Consider the following 22,458-nt stretch of genomic DNA (forward strand, 5'->3'; position numbering starts at 1 on the left):
AACTTATAAATTCCACATTATCTAAAATCACTTAAGAATGAATGGTTTCCTTTAATGCATTTATGAATAGTAAGTAGCTACTATTTAGTGATTTGACTCTTCTAAAATTGGCTGTCCATCGGGCTCTTACAGTTAAAATAATTTTGAAGACGTAGTGTTTAGAATTTAGGGTTAACTCTTGACCCAACCACTGTGAGGCCCCAAATGGATTTGTAAATTCTAGGTGATTTGTAAGTGCTAGGCTACCATAGACCTCAATAGATTGCTCAGTAACTTTATTATACCATTCTTCCCCAATTTTAGGGGTAGCTACTAAAGTTTTGAGAATTATTGTGCTCACTGATTGATATGTGTTTGATTGATTCCCTTCCTCAAACCGTTATCTAGAGTGAAGTAAAAGTAGAAAAATGAAGTTACCTTGCTTAGCTTATCATATTTGTGTTTGTGTTACAATTTAAGGAAATATTTCTTAATTTTACTCTGTAAATAAAGATGTTTTATACTTATTAATATTTTAGAGAATACCATCTTAAGTATGCTTGAAGATATTTAACATATGTGAAATTTGTAAATTTGGTTTCTGTCTTACAAAGAGGCTTATTGGATTGTTGAATTTTTGTCCTTTTAGGAATCTATTCGATGGTTAGAAGATGAAAAGGCTCTCCTGGAGATGACTGAAGAAGTAGACTATGATGTCGATTCATATGCTACTCAACTTGAAGCTATTCTTGAGCAAAAAATAGACATTTTAACTGAGCTGCGGGGTAATTCCTTTTTCATTTTTGTGCTTGAAATCTTCATCTTTGTATGTGATTGGTGGCAGGATTTCATATTGCAAGAGGATATCTGAAATCTAAATTACGGGCACCATTTAATACATTTCCAGAGGTATAAAGACAGACCAGTCATTCTGTATTTTGTAAAAAGGAAACATGGAGTATCAAGTGCTCTTTAGTTTTCTTTTCTCTTTTAGGCATTGGAAAAGATAAAAGCATCTTATGATTAAAGAGGGGAAATGGATTTTAACAGATTTGTAAGTTTTATACACTCATTCAGATTTTTAGTTTGATAGGTCAGTGCTTGTCAGAATAATTTTGCTTAGATTAGGTCTATTCAGGACCATCCCCTGTGTAGCTTCCTATCTGCATTTCTTTTCTGTGCATCTGTGTCATGTTTTTCCTTTGAAGACTTGTTTTAAAAAATCAAGGAGAAGACTTCAGGACCTTGAACAACTCAAGACCTTTCAACAATTATTCTTCCTACTTTGCGAATGGAGGGAAGTGTGTGACTTACCCACATGCCATGTCGTCTTGGCTTTTTAATTAGCTTATCTATGTAGCTTCACATACACATTTATTGTATGTACTTGTTTCTGAGGCATTGGCAAATTAGTTGTCTCCATTTATATGCGAATGGACATCTGTGTGTGATGAAATGCAGTGTGAAACCAGATTGAAATTGCTCGTTCTTAGCACCAAACTGGCTAATTTTTAAACTAGGTCCTTTGTGAAATTGGTTATTTGAAATCATATCCTATAGAGAGCCAGCAGTGACCATTTGCCCAATTCAGAATTGGTGGTGCAAATGTAGAGTTTCTAAAACTTACTTTTGTTTTTCATATTCTTCATATTCAAGCCTTGATTTAAAGTGTTTTGATCATTTTTCTTATCTGTCAGAACTCAGAAGCAGCTTTTCTGTATGTATTTTATTCAGAACAGATCGTAATGAATTATAATTTTTTTCTTTGTAATATGTGGCATTCAGCTTAGTTGTATCAAGCATACCCATAACTTTGAAGAAATTACTGTCTAGCTATTGTCTATTTTTAGGGAAAAAATTTTTTTTTATCATCCAGAGATAATTTTGGTATTAACATAAGAAGTTTGAGAGCTTTTATCTTATATTAACAGGTACGAGATCCAGAGATCCTTAAATTCCTTTCTAAATTTCAGAAGTTAATTTTTAAAATATCATTGTTCTTTGGAAGAGAGGAAAGAAATTGAGATTCCAATTGATAAATCTCTTTCTTTTCTCCCAAAGGCCATAACCTTTACACCATTAATACATTTTAAGTTGGGTAATTGCTGAGGGTGCTGTCCTGTGCATTGTACATTGCTCCCCAGCATCCTTGGTCTCTGTTGACTAGATGACAGTGACCACTACCCCAGTTGTGACAGTCAAAAATGTCTAGATATTATCAGATGTCAGGGGGGTGGTGGGGGAACATCAGCCATGGTTAAGAACCACTGGTATAAAAGGAGAAGAGATATTTCTCATCTTCACAGCTGACTTTTATTTGCCTCTTTCAATTTATTAACCTAGTTCTCATTCTTACGGGAATCTGAATTAATACATAATAGTAGGAATTGTAAGACTAAGGAATGTATTATCCTATAATCCCCCTTCCCCATCCCCTTTTACAATCCCTGATAAGGACAAAGTGATATTTCTTTTTGAAAATTGAAACATCTTTTGAAATTTCATAGGTTAAAAAGTAAAATAGGCATTGGGAATAGATTTCTTAATATTGAGGGAAGAAATGTCTACTTTATAGTTTAATTAGATTTGGAGGCACCTGGCTGGCTTAGTCAGTAGACCATGCGACTCTTGATCTCAGGGTTGTGATTTTGAGCCCCATGTGGGGCATAGAGATTACTTAAAAAAAAAAAAAAAAAAAAGACAGTGTTTTTTTTGGACATGACTGTACACGTTTAACACACATATATAGCCTGTCTACACTCCAAAAGGAATTAAAATAAACTAAAATTCAACACTAAAATGTGCCAAACGGAACAGAAACCTGTTGAAGATATAGAAGAAAGTTATTTTCGTGAATCTTTAAATAATGAAACTGTTGCTATAGTTGAGTATTGTATTTAGTTCTGAGTTTCTGGATAACAAAGAACAAAAGGAAAAATCCTGAGTTAATTTTATGAAGTAAGGCAGCTGACTTGATAGGACCCATGAAGTTGTATACTGTATTGCATGCAATGCAGTACTTACTCTCTTGTTCTTTTCTTTTTTCCAAGATAAAGTGAAATCTTTTCGTGCAGCTCTACAAGAAGAAGAACAGGCCAGCAAGCAAATCAACCCGAAGAGACCCCGTGCCCTTTAAATCAGCGTTTGCTGCTAAAGGATCCCCAGAACCCACACTGCTGTAACATACGATGGTTCAGCTGTAAGGGCCATTTGAAAGTTTGAAATTTTAAGTGTCTGTGGAAAATGTCTTGTCCCTTCACCTGAATGACATTTCAATTTTGTGAAACACTCCTTTGTCTACAAAATGCTTCTAGTCCAGGAGGCACAACCAAGATTTGGGAATAGTGAAGCATTTTGTTTCATTTACCCAAATAGTGATTTACTTTTGGAGATCCTTGCCAATTTTATTTTCTGTATGAAGTAAGGTTGTGGACTTGATCCAGAGGTGAATAGTAGGGGGAAGCCACAGCATTTCCTTTTAACTTGGTTCCAGTTTCGTAGCAAGGCTGAGCAGTTTTAAATCCTTTGCGTGCATGCATACCTCATCAGTGATTGTACATACCTTGCCCCCTCCTAGAGACAGCTGTGCTCACCTCTTCCTGCTTTGTGCCTTGACTAAGGCTTTTGACCCTAAATTTCTGAAGCACAGCCAAGATAAATTACATTCCTTAATTGTCATTGTAAATTACCTTTATTGTGTGTACATTTTTACTGTATTTGAGACATTTTTTGTGTGTGACTAGTTAATTTTGCAGGATGTGCCATATCATTGAATGGAACTAAAGTCTGTGACAGTGGACATAGCTGCTGGACCATTCCATCTTATATGTAAAGAAATCTGGAATTATGATTTTAAAACCATATAATGTGGTTATAATTTTCTTAGCATTTTCTTTGTAAAGAACTAAAATATAAACTAGTTGGTGTATAATAAAAAGTAACGAAATTCTGAGAAGAGTTTTATCTTAGGATAATACATATATATGCAGTGTGTGTTCCAGTGTGGTATTAACAGGACTAATAGTGCAATTTGATCCTTACCAATACCATTACTTAAGTTAAAGTGTCCATTAGCACCCCAAAATGTACCTTCTAAATGTACTGATAAAGGAAATTGGCTTCTGATGCATGAATATTTACATGTACACTGAAAGTAGTCCATAATAGAACTGTTAGTTTAAGCCAAGTGTAGACAGTACATAACTCCCTTGAGAAAGAATTAAGCTAAAAGAGAGTTGACTTTGCCTTAAAAGGCAGATCGAACCCAAGCCCCATCCATTACCTGATATGTGATGTTTCATCATTATTTGGTGAGAATCACCAAATTCTCGCCAATAAATTGGATTAGGGTATGCTGCTTTTTAAATGGTGGCACTTATTTTTACAGATTGCTACTCCAAGGAAGAAAACTGGCCACTTTTCATGTAAATATTTTGTTAAAAGATTTATATATCTCTCTAGGAGTTCTCCCTTAGTTCCTAGGATAGAGTCCAGGAGTAGATTTACAACAAAAAAATCTCCCAAGGATGTCTTGTTTTGATTTACTCAAAGGAACTACTGCTCATTCATTTGGGCCAAAGGGAAGCTATGAATAGAGAGTCACATGAGCCAGATTCCCTACTTCATTGTTCATAGAACCCAGAGGGTAGTTGTGGGAAATCCTAACACCATGGTGAAATGCTCCTCTGTAAACTTGAAACCTAGAACAAATGTAGATTTTCACAATGTGCTTATTAATAAATGATATCTATGGAATGAGTTTTAGAGATAATTTACTTCAGTACAATCACCTTTGTTTTGGAAGGGACTCAGGTTTTCTTGCAGTTGTAAGATATGTTCTATTTGTGTTTATTTCGAAGAGAAGAAGAATGGAGCAGATAACTATTGACCTTGCAGAGGCTGCTTAAAAAGGTAGTTTTTGAGGCTGACCAACCTTAGAGGGCAATAAAGAGATGTGAACTTGCTCATTTAAAGCACAACAGATTACTCTTAATTTATTAATTTAAAAAGATGGGTACTATCTCTGGAAGGTCTCCTTATGTTCAAATATGCTGCCTTATACTATAATCGCTTCATTCTGATCAGTAATCAAGGTCTATAGAAAATTAGTACCAGAAAAGATCTTGGTGATAAAATTCAAACCTTCAGTTTTACAGATAGGGAAAACTGAAGGCCAGAAAAGGGACTAAAACTCAGTAGTTCATAGGGGAAGAGGAAACAGAGGGAAAGCTGAATTAATTCTTAAAAGTTTCCTATAAGGCTAGAGATGGTACAAATGATTTTGCAAAGTAAGTAGTTTTGTGATATTAAAAAAACCTACTCTTGAGGTATATTTAATATTTATATAACAAAAGTGGCTTGATGCAGCTATTATTTAAAGAATAACTGATTTTTTGGATCTGGATTAAACATTCTTTACTTTCTCAGATTTCTTAAAAGCTGATATTCCTATTAATAAGTAATTATTTTATTTATATAGGAGTGTTTTACTATATCACTTTGAAGCCAGATTTCAAAAAAATCTGTTTCGGTAAACAAGTTCCTTTCTAGGTTTACTCCGTGTACCTTTGTTAAAATAATTTGGAAGCAGTCTTTCTATTAAGTTAGGTTTTTGAGAAGTCAGTTATCAATTAAGATATTTTTATTAATTTCCTTATATAAATAAAATAATCAGGTACTATAATTCTTTATTAAAGGACATTAACAATGCTTAGTATTATACTGATGATTTAAACATAGTAGCTAATTGAGACTTGTTTAGGGCATCTATTGAAATTGTCAACCGACCATTTTAAAAATAGCTTAAAACTAAGCATCAGTATATGAAAAGACACTGGAACTTTTAGTTTTCCAGAAGTCACATGAATACCGAGAGCCTCTAGTTATGAGAAAATGGCTGGTTGAGATGTTTGTTTGTTTTACATAAGCTGAAGGGCAGAATTTGAACTGTAAAGCCAGTTTTGATTTACAAAACCCTTCGAAATTTTGTTAAACCTGTGGCTTTCCCCAAGAAAAAACATACTGTCTTACAGTTCAGTTCATTCTAGTTGAGCATCCTCGTTTCACAGCTAAGGAACCATGCCCAGAAGTCAGATGCCCGGCACCACCGCATGGTGGCAGTAGCGGACTCACGTTTACCCGGAACCTGATGGAGCCTATGATGCTACAGGACAGCTTAAAGGCATAGGCAGTGAGTGACAGAAGCTGCATAAGATAAACAGAGAAGAAATGAGAGAGGCAAAATAAGAAACAATTGTTTTATTGTGCACGTGAATAAAAAGAAATAGTATGGGAAATATGTGACTGAATTAAGCGTATTTTAACTTTTTTACTATTTGAGGGACAAAGGCCTACAGAGGTCCTCATAGTAATATATAACAGAAAATAGAACAGTAACATCTTTATACAATAAACTGTTAGAAATGATAAGTTTAAGTGTCAAGTTGTGCGTGCCTGCGGCTCTTAAAGATTATCATGCATAGCTCGGACCCTGCCCTATGTTAGATATTAAAAACACACCACAACCAAAAAAAACTTGGGTACTTAGAATTGGCTGACTTACTACCATAAAAATTCAGAGTAATAAATGGTGACAGTAGTAGGATTAAGTCAAAAATAGTTAAGCACATAGTGTTCCAGTGAAGCAAAGGCATAGTTCATCTTCTCAAATTATTAAAAATATATAATTCCAGTTTCTTTTTCTTGAGTTTGGAAAATTCTGTTTTCCAGATACCTAAGAAAAATGTATACCTTCTGCATTGAATCCATGTAGCAATCTGAAAAAAGAAACCAAAATGAGATGGTATTGAAAAGGTAATTTATTGCATATAACAATGCATAGTTCCTATACCATGAATTCTAAAACACGTCAGCAAATCTCTGAAGCCCACCCACTCTTAACACTAGTCATTATAGAAACTTTATTCTTCAATTAAATTTGCAAGATATATATTGGTTAAAATTACATAATTTTCTTGACTCTTTCGCCACAGCCTATGTGTCTTAAATTATGGTGAATTTGACCAAATTATCTTAGACCTCCACTATCCAGACATAAGAGAGCTCACTGACGTTTGTTCTGTTTCAACATGGTAAGTGAACAAGAAGCTGTTTGGAACTAGAGACAAAAGAGAAATGAGTGGCTAATCTTACATGTTCATTTTCCTCTCTGGGCTCACTATTACTGAGGTTCCAATTAAGTACTTAACACAGTGCTTCGATACCTTTGCACTTACCGGGTCCTAGTTAGCAAACTGCATATGCTTAACAACCTTGAAGAAATTTGGTGAGAATTAAAATAAGATGAAATGTTTCTATTTAGACCTGAGATTATTTTCAGGATGGCCCATAGGAACAGTTGAAGATGGATTAGAATGTTTGAAAAAGTAAGATAGGTACTTATGAGTAATGTTCAACTCCTAGGATTAACCTCTGATGAAGATTCAGTCGTACTGCTAGCCTGCCAACATAAAATATAAAACCCATCTGTCTTATATGGAACTGTGCTGCCAGCTTAGAAAAGTCAAACCAATTTATAACAATCTACCCTTATTTTTTATTCAGCTCCTAGAACATGCGTGTTCTAAACATGGATTGGCTCAGTAGGCAAAAACTGTTCAGTAAGTGATGGTTTATTAGGAAATCAAAGTGTTAGTGCTTAAAAACAGCGAGTATAGGTAATTGAAGTCGTATTCTGCTTTCATGAGACTAACTTGCTTAATTCAAGGAAAACATTTTGGTCTGCATTGCCCCATTAATTCTGACACCCTTCTTTTATTTTAGGTGTGTAGAACTTGCCTCAGTCTACAAAGCAAGTGACTATGTTATTAAACCAGTTAGAACTGAAAACCAGGTATGAGTGTAATTGACATTGTTTCATGTGTAGGATCTGTTTAACAAAGCTCTTCCCAGTACAGAAAAAGAATGAGATCGAACGACATGTATTATGCTTCTACCTTACAGGCTACTTTGAAGACACACACTCTTAAGACTAACTATGAATGGGAGTTGGGGGAGGAGGCTGAAGGGGAGGAGCACACACACCACAACACACATTGACACAGAGGCTATCTCCAGGCTCGGACTGTTCTTTATTACTGTTCTTAAAACGTTCATTCTGCTGCAGCTAACCAGCCTCCATCTTCTACACCAAAAACTATTCCATGCTATGGAAGTGCTATGCAATAACTCCAGGTAGCACCTTATACCGCTTAAAAGCCTTTAAATCTCTAATCTGAAGGTATCACAGTAAAGAAATGTAAAAACTTAGGAAAAAAAAATGTAATTACCTGATGAAGTCATCTATGTCCATGGAACGGGCCCGCTTGTCACTATAACCTGTGCTGGTTAGGATTTGCTGTATTTTATCTGCTATGCTGAAATCTTCTGGTATTATCTATCAATATAAGATTCAGAATAAATGAACAACATATCTTTAATGAAGTCACGTTGGCTCTTTTTTGTTTTTTTAGTTCAGTAACTGATAAAATAGTCACCTTTATCTGCTCACAACCGTTTGAAAAGCCTATTTGTCCAGATTAGACTTAGACCTCTAATTAGTTAAGTGGTTAATCTTCAGCACATACCAAATACTCAGAAAACTCTGAATGAGTTAAACCTGTATACTGCCCTTTTTCATAAAAATTCTGAAGCAGTTAATAGTTTCTGGGTTAAGGTACTTCATATCAAAAAGTAATTAAAGCTATAAACTGAATTTTATAGCAACTGTTACTCCTTTAAGACTATCTCATATTTTCTTGGCATAAATTTAATTTTATCAGCCAATTTTTCTCAAAGAGATGACTTCCAACCCTGGGGATATTAAATATTTCATACCTCACATCTTTCCTCCACAAACATTTTTCTTAATCCAGGTTAATATTTTCTTACCTAGGCAGATGTTTAATGACTTTGTCCATAAAAGAGAAAATGAAGGTAGCAATTTGATATATTAAATCATACACTATCTGAGTCAAAAAACAGAATGGAAATTTGCTCTTATCTTTCTGATCTGTTTAATTAATTTGAAAGAACTAAAAAGTTCTCAAATATCACAGTTATATATATGGCTATGTTTATGTGTGCTGACACACATACAAAATTGGTTAAGGAAAATGTTGCACAGATAATAAAGAGGCATGAGGCTTACAACCAAAAATCTGCTATTCAGCCTATACTTTATTCTAATTATTTCAATTTCTGGGTATTAAAAAAACGTACTGGGAAAATGGCAACTTTAAATTGAACTGCTACATGATCAAACAAGGAACAGTCACAATTCAGAACATAGCAAATGGTACATAATTTGAGCTGAGCAAGCTACACATGCCTAAAACTTTAGGAAAATTATGACTCAACTGAATCTCTTTTTATGTCTAAAAACAACTGTAGTTAGGGGCGCCTGGGTGGCACAGCGGTTAAGCGTCTGCCTTCGGCTCAGGGCGTGATCCCGGCGTTCTGGGATCGAGCCCCACATCAGGCTCTTCTGCTGTGAGCCTGCTTCTTCCTCTCCCACTCCCCCTGCTTGTGTTCCCTCTCTCGCTGGCTGTCTCTCTCTGTGTCAAATAAATAAATAAAATCTTTAAAAAAAAAAAATAAAATAAAAAAATAAAAACAACTGTAGTTAAAGAAGCTCAAGTGGAGTAATCAAGGCCACTCAGATCTATTCCAAGAATACACAGCAGTATTGACTTATTAAGAGTTCAAGTTAAGGTTGTGCTAGTTATATATCACTTTTAAGGATCCTATGGAATGTACCAAATTGAGACTCAAGTGAGGATAGATGAATAAGTAGTAGAGGGGCATTTTAAAACACAACAAATCGGAACCACAGAGACCACAGAAATATTTTTCGCTTACAATGTTATGGACCGAACAGTGAATTCTGTAGTTTTTTTCTAGTAGCTGTTGCACTGCGCTTGACCTATAGCAAAAAGAAGTGATATTGCTATTATTATTCCAAAATAAGAAATTATAATTTCCTTTCAGCTTATTATAAAGTTAAATGTATGTTCCATTTAGTAAAATTAAGGGACTAAAAAGGTGTTGAATACTTAAGAAACAATCACAAACTAGTTATATTTAAAAAGTAAAGTTCTAATAAAAATCTCTGAAATTCTTAAAGGAGTTCTAGACCCTCCACAAAACAGCACCTTAAAAAAAAAAAAAAGTGAAATAATAGCTTTCAGAACCTCTCTTTTGCCCTTGGGCTTCAAACTGTTTAAATATGTTTCCAAGTTAATAAAATTGCATGAATTTTTCACAGGTGTGCAGAGGGTCCACCATCACCCCATTTTTCCAAGGAAGAATGAGACAGACATATGGTCATTTTTTCCCCCCTGTTTTGCCAAAAAACCTGATATTAATTCCAAATTCCAGGAACTTTCTTCGTTAAATTTTCCTGCCCCCAGAAGTACAAAGTTAGTGAAAAAGGAAAAGTGTGTCTAGACATGGGTAATCTTTATGCTTTAGGGTATCTGTTCAGGATAAGGACCAAATTCTATCACTTAGCATAGTTCCTATAACACGGGTCCTTCATACATCATAAATGAGTAAAATACTCACTTAAATGCAGCAGAGAGTGTCTTGTTTTTCCTAACAAAGGTGATCCTTACTAGGCCATCCCATTCCTGAAACAGAAGATGGATCATTTCTTAAAAATATCAAACCTTGCCTATGTCTGCTAGGTATTATTTTGTCTTTTAATATATAAAACCGAAAGAACCTTCTGGAGTGATGAAAATGTTCTGTATCTTGATCTGGCTGACCCATGCAAAAAATAAGATATGTACTTGATTTTTGGCACTTTTGTCCACCTCACTGAAAATTTTATCCTCAGTTTTAAAAATTAGGAAAAAAGTTGTTCCACATCTGAAGAACAATGTGACAATTATTTAAATCAAAGTACCATTTCCAAAAACATAATTCCAAACAGATCTGATTTAGAATATAGCCTGTGCAACATACCTAAATCACCCTCTAGGAGTAATTAACAAACCACTCCATTACCAGGAGTTACTGACCACGCAAGTAATCATGTTTTTATCCAAAGCGACTGCAGTACGGTTTTACATCAAGTGATGCAACTTCTTCTCTTTTTAAATTGCAGAAACATGAATTATGATTAAGAAGTGTTATTCATAATATTGCTCTAAAACAACTATTTTCATTTCATCTTGTTTTCTAAGTCTTACTCAAATAGATACCTGTTTTCTATAGCTATACTCGTTAGCAAAATGCAAAGGCATTCTAAGCTGTACTTTTTGCAAACATTTTCCATGCTTTTTTGTGCTCTTCACAACGATCTTACATCCAATTTAGGTTAACTCAGTATTTTTCTGCTGCTAGAGACACATCTTCCAGCTTGGTCTTTTTTCCTCCTTTACTGAATGACCTAGTACCTCAACCTCACCTGAAAATTGATAGGTGGTGGTGGATTCTTAGGTTCTATTCTTACGACACTGGATTCTACCTTGGGTGGTGGTCTGAAGTTATTCTTTCCAACCTGTTAATCAGAAAATAAGGAATCCTCTCAAAAAGAGTTTTACATTAGTAATCAAATATGCTTTCCTCACAGAAGGCACAACTGGAGGCTCACGGATGAGGTAAGCCATATTATTTCACTAACAGTCACTTACTTTCATCAGATGGTCCACACGTGCTAACAGCTGTGTATTGATGGAGAGTCTGCAGTATAATTTATCTCCAGGCTTTGCAACTAGTCGGAGAGCAAATTCTCTTTGAAACATAAGTACAGCACATCTGAAGAGATAGTAGAAAGGACTAAGGAAAATGGTTACTTTTAACTATAAAGGTATTTCAACTTCAATTAATTTTCTTAGGTGGGAAATAGAGCAAAGCAGCATCTGGGGTTAATGAGAATTTGTTCAGCTGATTAGAAGGCAGAACACTTTCAGCTTTAGCTTTATTATCACAAAATGAGCCGGCTGGCATTTCATTTTATAATGGCTGCACCACTACCTCCTTGCACGTGTCAGCCCTGTGTTCAGATGAGAAAGTATTTCAGATAAGCACTAATCCATTATCCCTTCTAGGAAAAAAAAAAACTCAAAGAAAATTGGCTCAGCAGCCCAGTGGTATTTATGGGGAAGCAAACAGCTTTACGGAAGAGCTGAAGCAGGAGAGATGTGTTGTGACACTGGTGTCCTGATTTCCCAGGTTAAGGAACGTGGACGTCTGAAAGCAATGCAGAGGCTTTTTGGTCTTGAATAGAAGAAGAGCATCTTCAAAGCTGGGCTTTGACTCTGAAACTTTTTTGACAATGAGTCACACTAAGAGATACATTTGACATTGCAACCTATGCCACAAATATCTGTACATGTATGTGTTTATGTAATTCAAGCAAAAGGGTCACAAAACTGTAATCACCTGGACCACAAGCAATGAATGCCCTCTGATATACTCTTTTCCATGTCATTAAAAAAAATTATGGTCATGACTCAATAAATTTATAACCAGTAAGGGGTTTTTGAATTGCAGTTTGAAAATCCCTGTTACATAATGTGATACTGACTAGTTAGGAGGCCATTGCAACTGTTGAGACGTAAGGTAATAAAGAGTCTGACCTGGACTAATGGCAAGAGTATTAGAAAGCAGGGAAAGGCCATTTGGTCTCAGAAGCAGGACTTACACTGCACCTCCCCCCAAAACTGTCAACTGAATAACAAAAAGAGAGAGAGAAAAGACCTCCACACAAATTAGTATTTTCTATAAAACACATTCTCCAATAGTTTTTTAATTGAATTAACTTTCATCTTTGGCCGTGTTCATGGCAGGAATTTTGGTCTTTTGTCACAAACCTGAAAAAAGGTCGGTGCAGCAACAGCTTGAAGACAAAAGGGGAAGAGATCTGTAAGAGAATTAACCAGTTATTTCTGGGGAAGACACACCACAGAAACATTTTGTATAATGTTCCCAACAATTTGGAAACATACCTGATATGGCAAATTTGCCACACAAGCATCAAAGAATGGCAAATCTGTTTTCAACACATCACCCACCAGTACTTGAAGTTTGCTGGCCAGAGGCCTAATGATAACAGAAAAGCAATTAAAAAAGAGTACTGTTTCATGAGATTGAAATGCACTTTAAATCTATCACGCATACTCATACTTACGTGCCCTGAACTCTTTTGTGAAGTTCCGCTACTAGCCTTGGGTCAAGTTCACAGGCAATTACCTACATTAAAAAAAAAAAAAAAAAAGTATTTAGGGGTTAATTATGGAGGATAATTCTTGTCATCTCAATCCTAACTCTTACATGGTCAACATGAATCAAACTTTTCTCCCCAACTCTACCTTCAGTTTTCCTTCAGCTCTACTCTACCATTTCAAACAACAAAGAACATTCAGAAGAGCAGACTGTGCTCTGATGGGCCCCTGTTCAACGACTCCCACTCTTACTGGGCTCTGGTAATGCAGTTCCCTTCTTGTGCCCCTTGAGGCGTTTGGATGGTAACCTTCCTGCTGTCGCTAGCCCATGGGTATTCCAGTAATGCCTACTGGTTCCCTTACTCCCATTCCTACATTTTGGATCCACTGAATTGGATACTGGGTCAGCCACAACACACACAAGCTATCAGCAGTGGCCAGGTGGCATCCCAATCTCATGGTGCAGCTCTTCAGATCTCCTCCTCTACGTTCCAAAACTCTAGCCTCCTTGTCTTATCCGCCTGAGCCTAGAGGTGGTAGCTCCTCTTTGTAATCATTATTTCTGGGTTACTTCAGTGTTCCCATTTTATTCTTTTAGTCATCTAACAACCATGTAAACAACTCTATATGTTAAATACCCTGTATTGAAAAACTGTGGTTTCTGTTTTCCTGATTAATACACATCCCATATTCTCTTTTTTTGTAATCCATTTTTTGAAATCAAGATATAGTTGACATTATAACGTTATATTAGTTTCAGGTGTACAACGTAACGTGTATATACTGCAAAATATGTATATATTGTGAAAAAGTCTAGTTAGTATCCATTGCCGCACATAGCTACACAAAAATTTTTGTCCTGTGAGGACAGCTTGTAAGATTTACTCTCTTAGCAGCTTTAAAATATACATACAATACATATTGCCAACTACAGCGACCATGCTGTAAATTCCATTCCTAGGACTGACTCATTTTATAACGGGAAGTTTGTATTTTTGACCACTTTTATCTATTTTGCCCATATCTGTTAAGATAAAGCTGTTAGCAAACTATCAAGGGTTGCTGTTAAAGTAACAGCAATTAATTAAAATAGATTTCTACTTGTAAACCAGGTGAGCTTGCTCACATGGTCATTTCCGATACCAAAACACAAAATTCCCTTTTTACCTTTTTTGCCTTTTCTAGCAACTTCACAGTCATATTGCCGGTTCCAGGTCCAACTTCCAGCACCACGTCGGTTGGTCTTAAGGCAGCCTGCAAGCAAGCACAACCACTTTAGCTTTACTGGCACATCTGAACACATCATTTATTTTACACCTGAGTATCTTCGCTCAAAAGCGCATGGCTATGAGATCTTATTGTGACTCCATGTCTATGAGATTCCTTCATGATCTATGCGCTTGACAACATTTTCTCATTAACATTAGGTGCAAGCGGAAATCTGTCACCTCTCCTAAGCTGGGGCAATAGTTAGGAGTCAGAAAACTTTAGGAGTCAGAAAAGCAGGAATAACAGTTCTTTCTGGGAATGGCTTTCTGTTGATTCCAACAGCATCTTTTTACCAACTCTTATTATCAGTAAGTTCAAACAAGAAAGGACTGTATACTACGACCTTGCCTGAAAGAATCACAGCATGTTGTACTGGGATTTCTCAATTTTCAACCCATGTATGGTTTCAGGGATAGGGATACCTAGAAATTGTACACAAACCCGGATGTATATATGCAGAAAGCTGCAGTGTTCTGGGCACATAGCTTTCATCAGATGCTCAAAGGAAATCCATGAGCCAAAAAGGTTAAAAAATTAGGCCCTCATTTGGCAAATAACACTAGGTCAAGATGAGAGCCTCTAAATATGTAATGTTCTCTCTAGAGCTCCAGGATGCCTCCTTTGTAACCGTGAAAGTAATCTGTACCACATATATTTCATGTTCCAGCAATCATACAGAACAGTAACAGAACATCCATTACCCATACAAGAAGAATACTCCAAAGGGTTTATATGAGGCACTGAACTGTACCATGTAAGTTTCTCTGCGGAAAATACTTAAGCTGTCATTATGATATCTTTTTAGGCTCGGGAGTAAATAAAAACTAACAGTGATAGCTGGTGTCTAGAAAAAGTGATTAGGGATAGAATAATAATCTGGAATTGAACAAGTACAAATGTCCTGCTATGAGGTAAGTAATCTACAGAAAGAATTTAGAGTCAGGAGAAACCCAGACCCATAGAATAAAGCAAATCATGCCAAATTCAGCCTATGAATGCCAGACAATTCTTCAATTCATTCTACAAATATTTATAGAGCATCTATTTTGTGACATTCTCTGTGTGCTGAAGTATTCCTAAGGGTAAAATCAATAATCCAACAACTCTCCTTTTCCTCTTCCACACCCACCTTATCGATAATACTGTTAACAATGAGAGGATTTTTCAAAATGTGCTGCCCAATCCCCGTGTTGAACATGAGCCCTGGAAGAAAATACAAAAGAGCCTGAATTTGCCAAGGAAAATAAGACATTAGACCGTCCCAGAGAAGAAAGCAGGGTGGCTGGGGGAAGATTTCTGCGCCAACGAGAGCCATCATCGAAACGTCACGCTTGGAGTCCAGGTGACACACTGCGTTAAGTCCACCCTTTCTGGAGGAAAGGAAGGCAGAGGCGGCGCAAGGCCTGCCACCGGCGATCCGGGAGCGCCGCCGCCACCGGCCTTACTGTCCCGGCCCAGATCTGGGTCCGTGTCCCCGAATGGGTCCTGCGGGATGATCACACCTGAACACAGCCCCCTCCCGGCTGTTCCCACCTCCGGCGCTCTTCAGCTCCCGGCTCTGTTTAAGCCGCTCGCGGCGGCGACCGCTCGTCCCCGACTTGATCTTCGGCATTACCGCCGGCGCAGACCCACAGGCCTTGGAGATCAGAGTGGACCAAAGTCGTCTAACCAGCACCACACGTGGGAACTTCCACCGCGGCACTGCCTGCACCACTCTCCGTCACGTAGGGGAGGGGCGAGCGCCCAGCCCACGTTCGCCGTGGGCTTCGCACCCAGAAAGGGGACAGACCTTGGGGCCCAGTGGCCGCCGGGAATTGTAGTGATGAGGAGGAGGAAGTCCTAAACTCTAGAGACTACAGATCCCAGAAGACACCGCGCCGCTGATCCTGGCTGTTTGGATTGGTTAGTCTAGAATCGGAGCGGGGTCTCTCTCCCCTGTCGGGGCGGAGTTGGTCGAGTAAGTTTTGGGGTGGTGCTCTCGAAGGTGTGGAGGCGGTTTAAATTGTATCATGCCGTTAGCAGTGTGGATGTTTCATCAAGCCAGGTGCTGGGACCGGCGAAATCCAGAGAAGGTTTCTTTCTGTCCTGTGCTTCGCTCCCGTTTTCCGGCAAACTTTGGGGGTGGGAAACCCGGAATTTGGGATAAGGAGCTTGCTCCTTTGGGCGATTGAATTCGCTGCTTGGGTTGTGGAGAGGACTTCCAAGAATGGAACAGCCGCTAGGGCTCCTAGTTGCTTTGCTCCCTTTTGTGCCATTGATTCATTTTCGAAACGTTTATCGGGTTCCAGCTGCGATTAAACACTACTGGTGCTGGAGATTCAAAGTTAAATAAGAAACTGCTCTTCCCAGAGTCTATTCCGTTCAGAGAGAGAGAGAGAAAGTCCGAAACGCTGTAAAAGCGTATGTAAGTATGTATTGCGTTTTGTGGTAGGACAGTGTAAACGATTTTAAGCTCCATGAGTACAAGGTTCCGTCTGTTTCGCTGCCAGTGTAATGACTCTCAGTTTTTAATTTTTCAGTGTGTTCTCTATTTTCTTCAAAGTGTCTTCTGTTTGGATTACCAAAGCTGCCTCTTCCTCGTGCAACTAATATGTGTGCATCCCCAGGCCTTGGTCTTTCTTTGCTGTAATTCTAACTCAGGAAAAACCTCATAACCTTAGTAGCATCTTCAACTACTTATGTCATTCCATTAATCATTAATTTACTACACAATTCTGGAGAACCTACGTGTTCCAGGCACTGTGTCAAATATTAGGAGTAAAAAGATGAACATGATACGATCACTGCTTTTAAGAAACTTTCTGTCAAGAGAGGGAGACATGCAAGTTATAATAATAGCGTATTTGCTGTTGAGTTACACGCCAGGTACTTTGGGTACATTATTTCATTTAATCTTTTCAAACAGTTGTCTGAAATAGGTCTTATCATTATATCCATTTTACAGACGAGGCTGAAGGACAAAAATGTTTAATATTTTGCTCGAGGTCACACAGTAGATGACAGCTGCATCTTGAACCTAGGTCTGTATTCCAAAGATTGCGGGTTTAAAAAAAAGGTATGATTATTAACGCAGTGGCTAATATTTGAGGAAGTTGGGGAACATTTTCAAAATACAATATTCGAGTGGAGTCTTTAAAGGACAAACAAAAATTAGCCAGGGGAAACTTGGGAATTCAGAGGAAACCGTAGTGACAAAGACAAGGTATAAAGAGGTTTAAGAGAGAAAAAGAAACTTGGTATAGCTGAGGAATAAATAGGAAAGGTAAATTGGGCCTTACTACGAAGGACCTAAAATGTTATGCCAAGGAGCAATGGTGGTCACTGAGGAACCAGAATAACCGTTTTGCATTTTCTGCTCCTCTCCAGGCTGTGAGAATTGCCAGAGATCACACAATAGTGTAGGTAGGAGACCTTCATGGGCTCCACTTTCAGCTCTTGCTCTCTTAGCTCTAGCACTCTTCTTGAATTTTCTCCAATCTCTCCCATTCTCCGTAAAAGATCTTCAGACCTGCTGAATTCTCCTCAGGCTCATTTCCCCTACTACCTCCCCAGTTCCCTCTGAGCAGAAGACCTCACCTTTTACTTCACAAGAGAAGTGCAAGATCACCTCAAGGACATGCTCATCTTCCTGGGTTACTGTTCTACACTGAGCAAAGCAAAGTAGAACTTACTTTCTGGTGGGGAAAAACACACACTATGGGAGGTGGTGATGAGTGTGCAGGGACAAGGAAAGCAGAGGAGATAGAGATCAACAGGATGGGTGGGAGAGGCTATTTTATATAGCATGGTCTGGCAAGGCTCCCATGATGGAAATAATCTGATCAGAGTCCTGAGGACACAAATCTAGAATTGACTCACATCCTGGCAGTTTCTGCTGTAACTAACTGCAGGACAGTAAGTGAGGAAAGCATGAAGGTGGGAGACTTTGTGAATGTAAGTACATAGTACAATAGAAGGAAAGAGGGGTGCAGTTTTTGTTAGGAGAATTCATATGGACAGGCCAGGGAGAGCTTGAAATCTTGGAGTGGGGAGATAGTTCTACTAGTTGGGGAGAAAAAAAAAGGTTTAGCATTAAACTCCTAGGTGAATCTCTGTCCTAGACGGAATCCCACTTTTCATAGTTTAGGGTACTGCAAAATCTAAGTCTCCTTTGCTTTTGCTGAAGAGTGAATAGAGTAGACAACACGGATGGAAAACCAAATGATAACCAAATGATCTTTTTTTAGGAGTTAAATAGCAAGACCCTCGTAGAAGAGGCCACATGTTTTAAGGCACAGAAAACTAAATGACTAAGGTAAGTGTGTACATTTAGCTTACCTAGAATCTAAATTGGTGTTTGTCTATATGTGAATCTTGGACCACCTGCATCAGAAACACTACGGCACATGTTACGGCTGAATTGTATCCTCCCAAAATTCATCTGTTAAAGCCCTAACTTCTTGTACCCCACAATGTGTCTCTATTTGGAGTTAGGACCTTTGAAGAGATAATTAAGCAGAATGAGATCACTAGGCTGGGCCCTAATCCAACGACTGGTATCCTTATAAAAGGAGGAAGTTTGTATACACAAAACACTAGGGGTGTGTGTGCACAGAGAGAAGAGCTTATGGGGACGCAGGGAGAAGGTGGCCATCTACAAGCCAAGGAGAGAGGCCTTAGGAGAAACCAACCATGCTGACACCTTGATCTTTAATTTCTAGCCTCTAGACTGTGAGAAAATGGAATTCTGTTCTTTAAGCCACTCAGTCTGTGGTATTTGATATGGCAGCCCAGGCAAACTAATATTAGCACATAATGAAAACTCACATTTACATGACCCACCCTGAACATTCTGGATCAGAGTAGGATTGGCCCCTGGCAAATGTATTTTTAACAAACCCTCTAGGAAATGCAGCCCTAAAATAAAGTAGATGGAGGAATTTCCACAGAAATAAAAGAAGATGGGGAAGGCTACTGTCATTAGTATGGGAGACTTGTTCTTATAATTGGGATCCCTTATTCTGCCTATATTCACCAATTTTTTTTTTCTGTTAGTATCAAGGTGGCATTCAGAAGTGAGATAATATTGGGTGCACCATGGCCTAGAAAATTGTGTGACCCTGGGTTATGAACTTCATTAAAGACATGAGCATTGGGTATTTATGCCGGAATGTATTTGAGTTATCTTTGCAGACACGAATGGCTTTCAATTATAATAATTTTATGCTTCTCTCGTTTATATTTATCTCCTTTGTTAATTAAAAAAATCATTTTTCAATTTGGGTGTGCACAGTGGATTCATTGCCATTCTTATATTTTTTTGTTTTTTACTATAACTTGAAAAAGAATTATAATAACATTTGCTTTGGTACAAGAGGCTCACTTAAATTCACAGGATGCTTGAAATGATTAACATTTTAAATGTGCCAGGAAATACAATGAAGAATAACAGTAAAATGTTGTAAGCATTTTCTTGTATAAAATATAGTTCCTTAAAGATTTTAATTTATTGAAGTCATAAAAATATCAAGAATGTTTAAATTTCACACTTTTAACAGAGTTTCACTAACGAACACTGTGTCCTTTTGAAAAAGGAATATAATTCACTTGGACAAGATAAAATCAAATTGAAATCTAATTAATATCAACTGTTTAATTTGATTAGAACAATGGAGCATTATTATGATTGTGCCAATATCCAAATCTTAATGGTAAAATGAAATTCTACTTTACAAAACTGGACAATTTCAAAGAGTACCTAGTGTCTTAATTTCTACTATGCTGTCTAAATCTTAACAGAGAAATATGATGATATTTGGCTGAAAGAAGTTACATACATACCTTGAATACTTTGGGCAAAATTCCTCTATAAGCATGTTCTAATTTTTTTTTCAGATCATTATAAATGCTGTCTTAAGGTAACCAAATTAATTAAGAAACACAATTATGGCCTCTGTTTAATACCAGCCTAAGTCTAAGCATTGTCAGTGAATATCTAATATCTAATAATTGATTCTCCCAAAAGTGTCTGTCAGATAAATGTTTTCATATCATCACCATAAAATAATATATATCATCTTACACAATGAAGCTTTTTGAAGCTTTAGAAATACAGCAAAAAATAAATTATTTTTGTAGTGAGAGTTCTAATTGTGAACTATAACAGAGCCTATTTTACATTTTAATGTCTACATTTATAAATATTGTATTTTTTATATTATGTTTTATGGCGTTGAAGTACTTTTCACACAATTTGATTTTCAGTGAGACCCTGGGAAGTTTGTTAGCGCAAGCGTGATTACCCTGTTTTACATAGGAAGAAACTGCGTCTCACTGAGATCAAAGGTACTTGCTTAGGGTCCTTCAGGTAATAAGCAGCAGAGGTGGGAGTGGAAGCCTGTGCCAGTCCCACAGTAGGACATCTGCTGGCTATGAGTGAGCTCTGCTGGTCTCTATGTTCCAGCTGAATATGGGCATCATAGTCAATTGCTCTCATCACTGGTGGGATGGCTGGGAAGCAAAGTATACTAGCTGAGCCATTCTAAATAGAATTTAAATCAATTTTACTTAAAAAAATTTTTTTTTTTATTCAGAGAGAGCGAGCAAGTGAGAGAGAGTACACAGAGGGAGAGGGAGAAGCAGACTCCCTGCTGATCAGAGAGCCCGACTTGGGGCTCTATCCCAGGACCCCGGGATCATGACTTGAGCTGGAGGCAGACGCTTAACTGAGCCACCGAAGAGCCCTAAATCAATTTTACTTTTTAATAACAATCTGATATGTTTCATTATAAACAGCATACACTGTAAACAAAATAACAAAACCAAAAATCTAACTTGTAGAAATCTTGGAAAATACAGAAACTAGGAAGAAGATGAAAGATGTATCTGTAATCGCACTATGCTGGGATAACCTTTATGAACATTTTGACATACACTGTTTTCCTCTATTGTTTTAGCAACTCATATTTTTATATAATTGAAGTCATACAATTTACTGTTATTCTTTTCATAAAATACAGTGACATGAAAAGCACTTTCCCAAGTTGTTATACAGTCTTGGTTATTAATATTGAAAGCTGCTGCAGAAGATTTTTTCTTATGAATGCATAAGAGTTTACTAAGTCATTCTCACACCATTGTTGTAAAAAACAGAGCCATACACATTTTAGTGTATTCATGAAAAATATTTTCTATCTTTTGATTATTTCCCTGGTATAGATTTCCAAGAATGAAATTATTTAGTCAAACTGTATGGATATTTAAGTCTCTGGGTATATATTATCAAATTATTTTCTAAAACAGTTAAATCAGTTTTTATTCTTACCAGTAGAAAATAAAAAAAAATGCTCATTTCACTGTAAAAAAAAAAAAAAACTATAGGTAGAGGATATTCTTATATTCCCTCTTCCAAACTAGAGATTGTTTTATGTATTATTTTTCTTTATTAAAGTAATACTTAAACATTGCAAAAAAAGTTTCGATAATACCAAAGGTTTTAGAAAATGAAACCCACCACTCAGAATTAACTTCCATTAATGTATTGATAGTTTCTAAGACTTTCTGGATATATTAGACTCTTTCCTGTTTTTACCTAACTAAATATGAAGGACATCTTTTAATGTTAATGAATATAAGTCTACATCACCATTTTAAATAAGTAGATCGTATTCTGTTATATAAACTTACCATAATTTATGTAATAGATCCTTATTGAAAGACATTTGTATTGTTTCAAGTTTTTAAAAAATCATAAACAGAACTGAATCTGCTACAAATTATATTACCAAGGTCAGATCAGTTAGTTTCTCAAACACTTGTTTTCCTAACCTGGTAAGCATCTGATGAATTAATCAGCATCTAATGAGAGCTCTATTTTAGAGTTGCCCAAGACCCAGTTTTACACAAGTTGCAGTATTACATGAAATGTAGCAAATTGGAAAGCAAATTGGAACACCTGTTAGTTTTCTCTTGCTGCTGGAAAAAATTATCACAAACTAGTTTAAAAACAACACGACTTTATTATCTTAGAATTCTGAAGGTGAGGAGTCTAAAATCCTCTGCA

The 22,458-nt window shown here is 36.9% G+C and overlaps 3 protein-coding genes across 15 annotated transcripts in view; 2 read left to right on the forward strand and 1 right to left on the reverse strand.

The window, feature by feature from the left end:
- KIF2A (kinesin family member 2A) overlaps positions 1 to 8,421 on the forward strand; it is a 73,164-nt gene extending 64,743 nt beyond the window's left edge. For all 3 annotated transcript variants that reach the window (XM_026498907.4, XM_026498909.4, XM_026498911.4), the window contains 2 exons: positions 629 to 764; positions 3,030 to 8,421. In XM_026498907.4, the coding sequence (XP_026354692.1) occupies positions 629 to 764; positions 3,030 to 3,115 (222 nt within the window). In that variant the 3' untranslated portion in view covers positions 3,116 to 8,421. The remainder of the gene's footprint in view (positions 1 to 628; positions 765 to 3,029) is intronic.
- On the reverse strand, positions 6,223 to 16,265 carry DIMT1 (DIM1 rRNA methyltransferase and ribosome maturation factor). Of its 3 annotated transcripts, none has more exons than XM_026498912.4 (12): positions 15,951 to 16,265; positions 15,547 to 15,620; positions 14,316 to 14,402; positions 13,115 to 13,176; positions 12,933 to 13,026; positions 12,798 to 12,847; positions 11,616 to 11,739; positions 11,390 to 11,482; positions 10,543 to 10,607; positions 9,838 to 9,901; positions 8,268 to 8,374; positions 6,223 to 6,755 (listed from the first exon to the last, which is right to left on the reverse strand). In XM_026498912.4, exons 1-12 carry the CDS (start codon positions 16,027 to 16,029, stop codon positions 6,713 to 6,715), a joined length of 942 nt encoding a protein of 313 aa, XP_026354697.1. In that variant the 5' UTR covers positions 16,030 to 16,265; the 3' UTR covers positions 6,223 to 6,712. The 3 variants fall into 3 exon arrangements, with proteins under 3 accessions (XP_026354697.1, XP_026354698.1, XP_026354699.1); XM_026498913.4 differs by having other exon boundaries at positions 15,920 to 16,007; XM_026498914.4 differs by lacking the exon at positions 15,547 to 15,620 and having other exon boundaries at positions 15,951 to 16,039.
- Positions 16,266 to 16,281: 16 nt separating this feature from the next.
- IPO11 (importin 11) overlaps positions 16,282 to 22,458 on the forward strand; it is a 210,538-nt gene continuing 204,361 nt past the window's right edge. For 2 of the 9 annotated variants that reach the window (XM_057307430.1, XM_044384167.3), the window contains exons 1-3: positions 16,360 to 16,374; positions 17,362 to 17,437; positions 18,644 to 18,711. Coding sequence is in view for 6 of the 9 variants with exons in the window: in XM_044384167.3 (XP_044240102.1) it covers positions 18,703 to 18,711 (9 nt within the window). In the remaining 3 variants the exon portion in view is untranslated. Of the gene's footprint in view, positions 16,490 to 17,361; positions 17,438 to 18,643; positions 18,712 to 22,458 lie in introns of those variants that run through there. The other 7 variants (XM_026498905.4, XM_026498899.4, XM_044384169.3 and 4 more) reach the window with 5 other exon arrangements.

The sequence above is a fragment of the Ursus arctos genome, unplaced genomic scaffold (genome assembly GCF_023065955.2).
Source record: "Ursus arctos isolate Adak ecotype North America unplaced genomic scaffold, UrsArc2.0 scaffold_5, whole genome shotgun sequence".
NCBI classification, from domain to species: Eukaryota; Metazoa; Chordata; class Mammalia; order Carnivora; family Ursidae; genus Ursus; species Ursus arctos.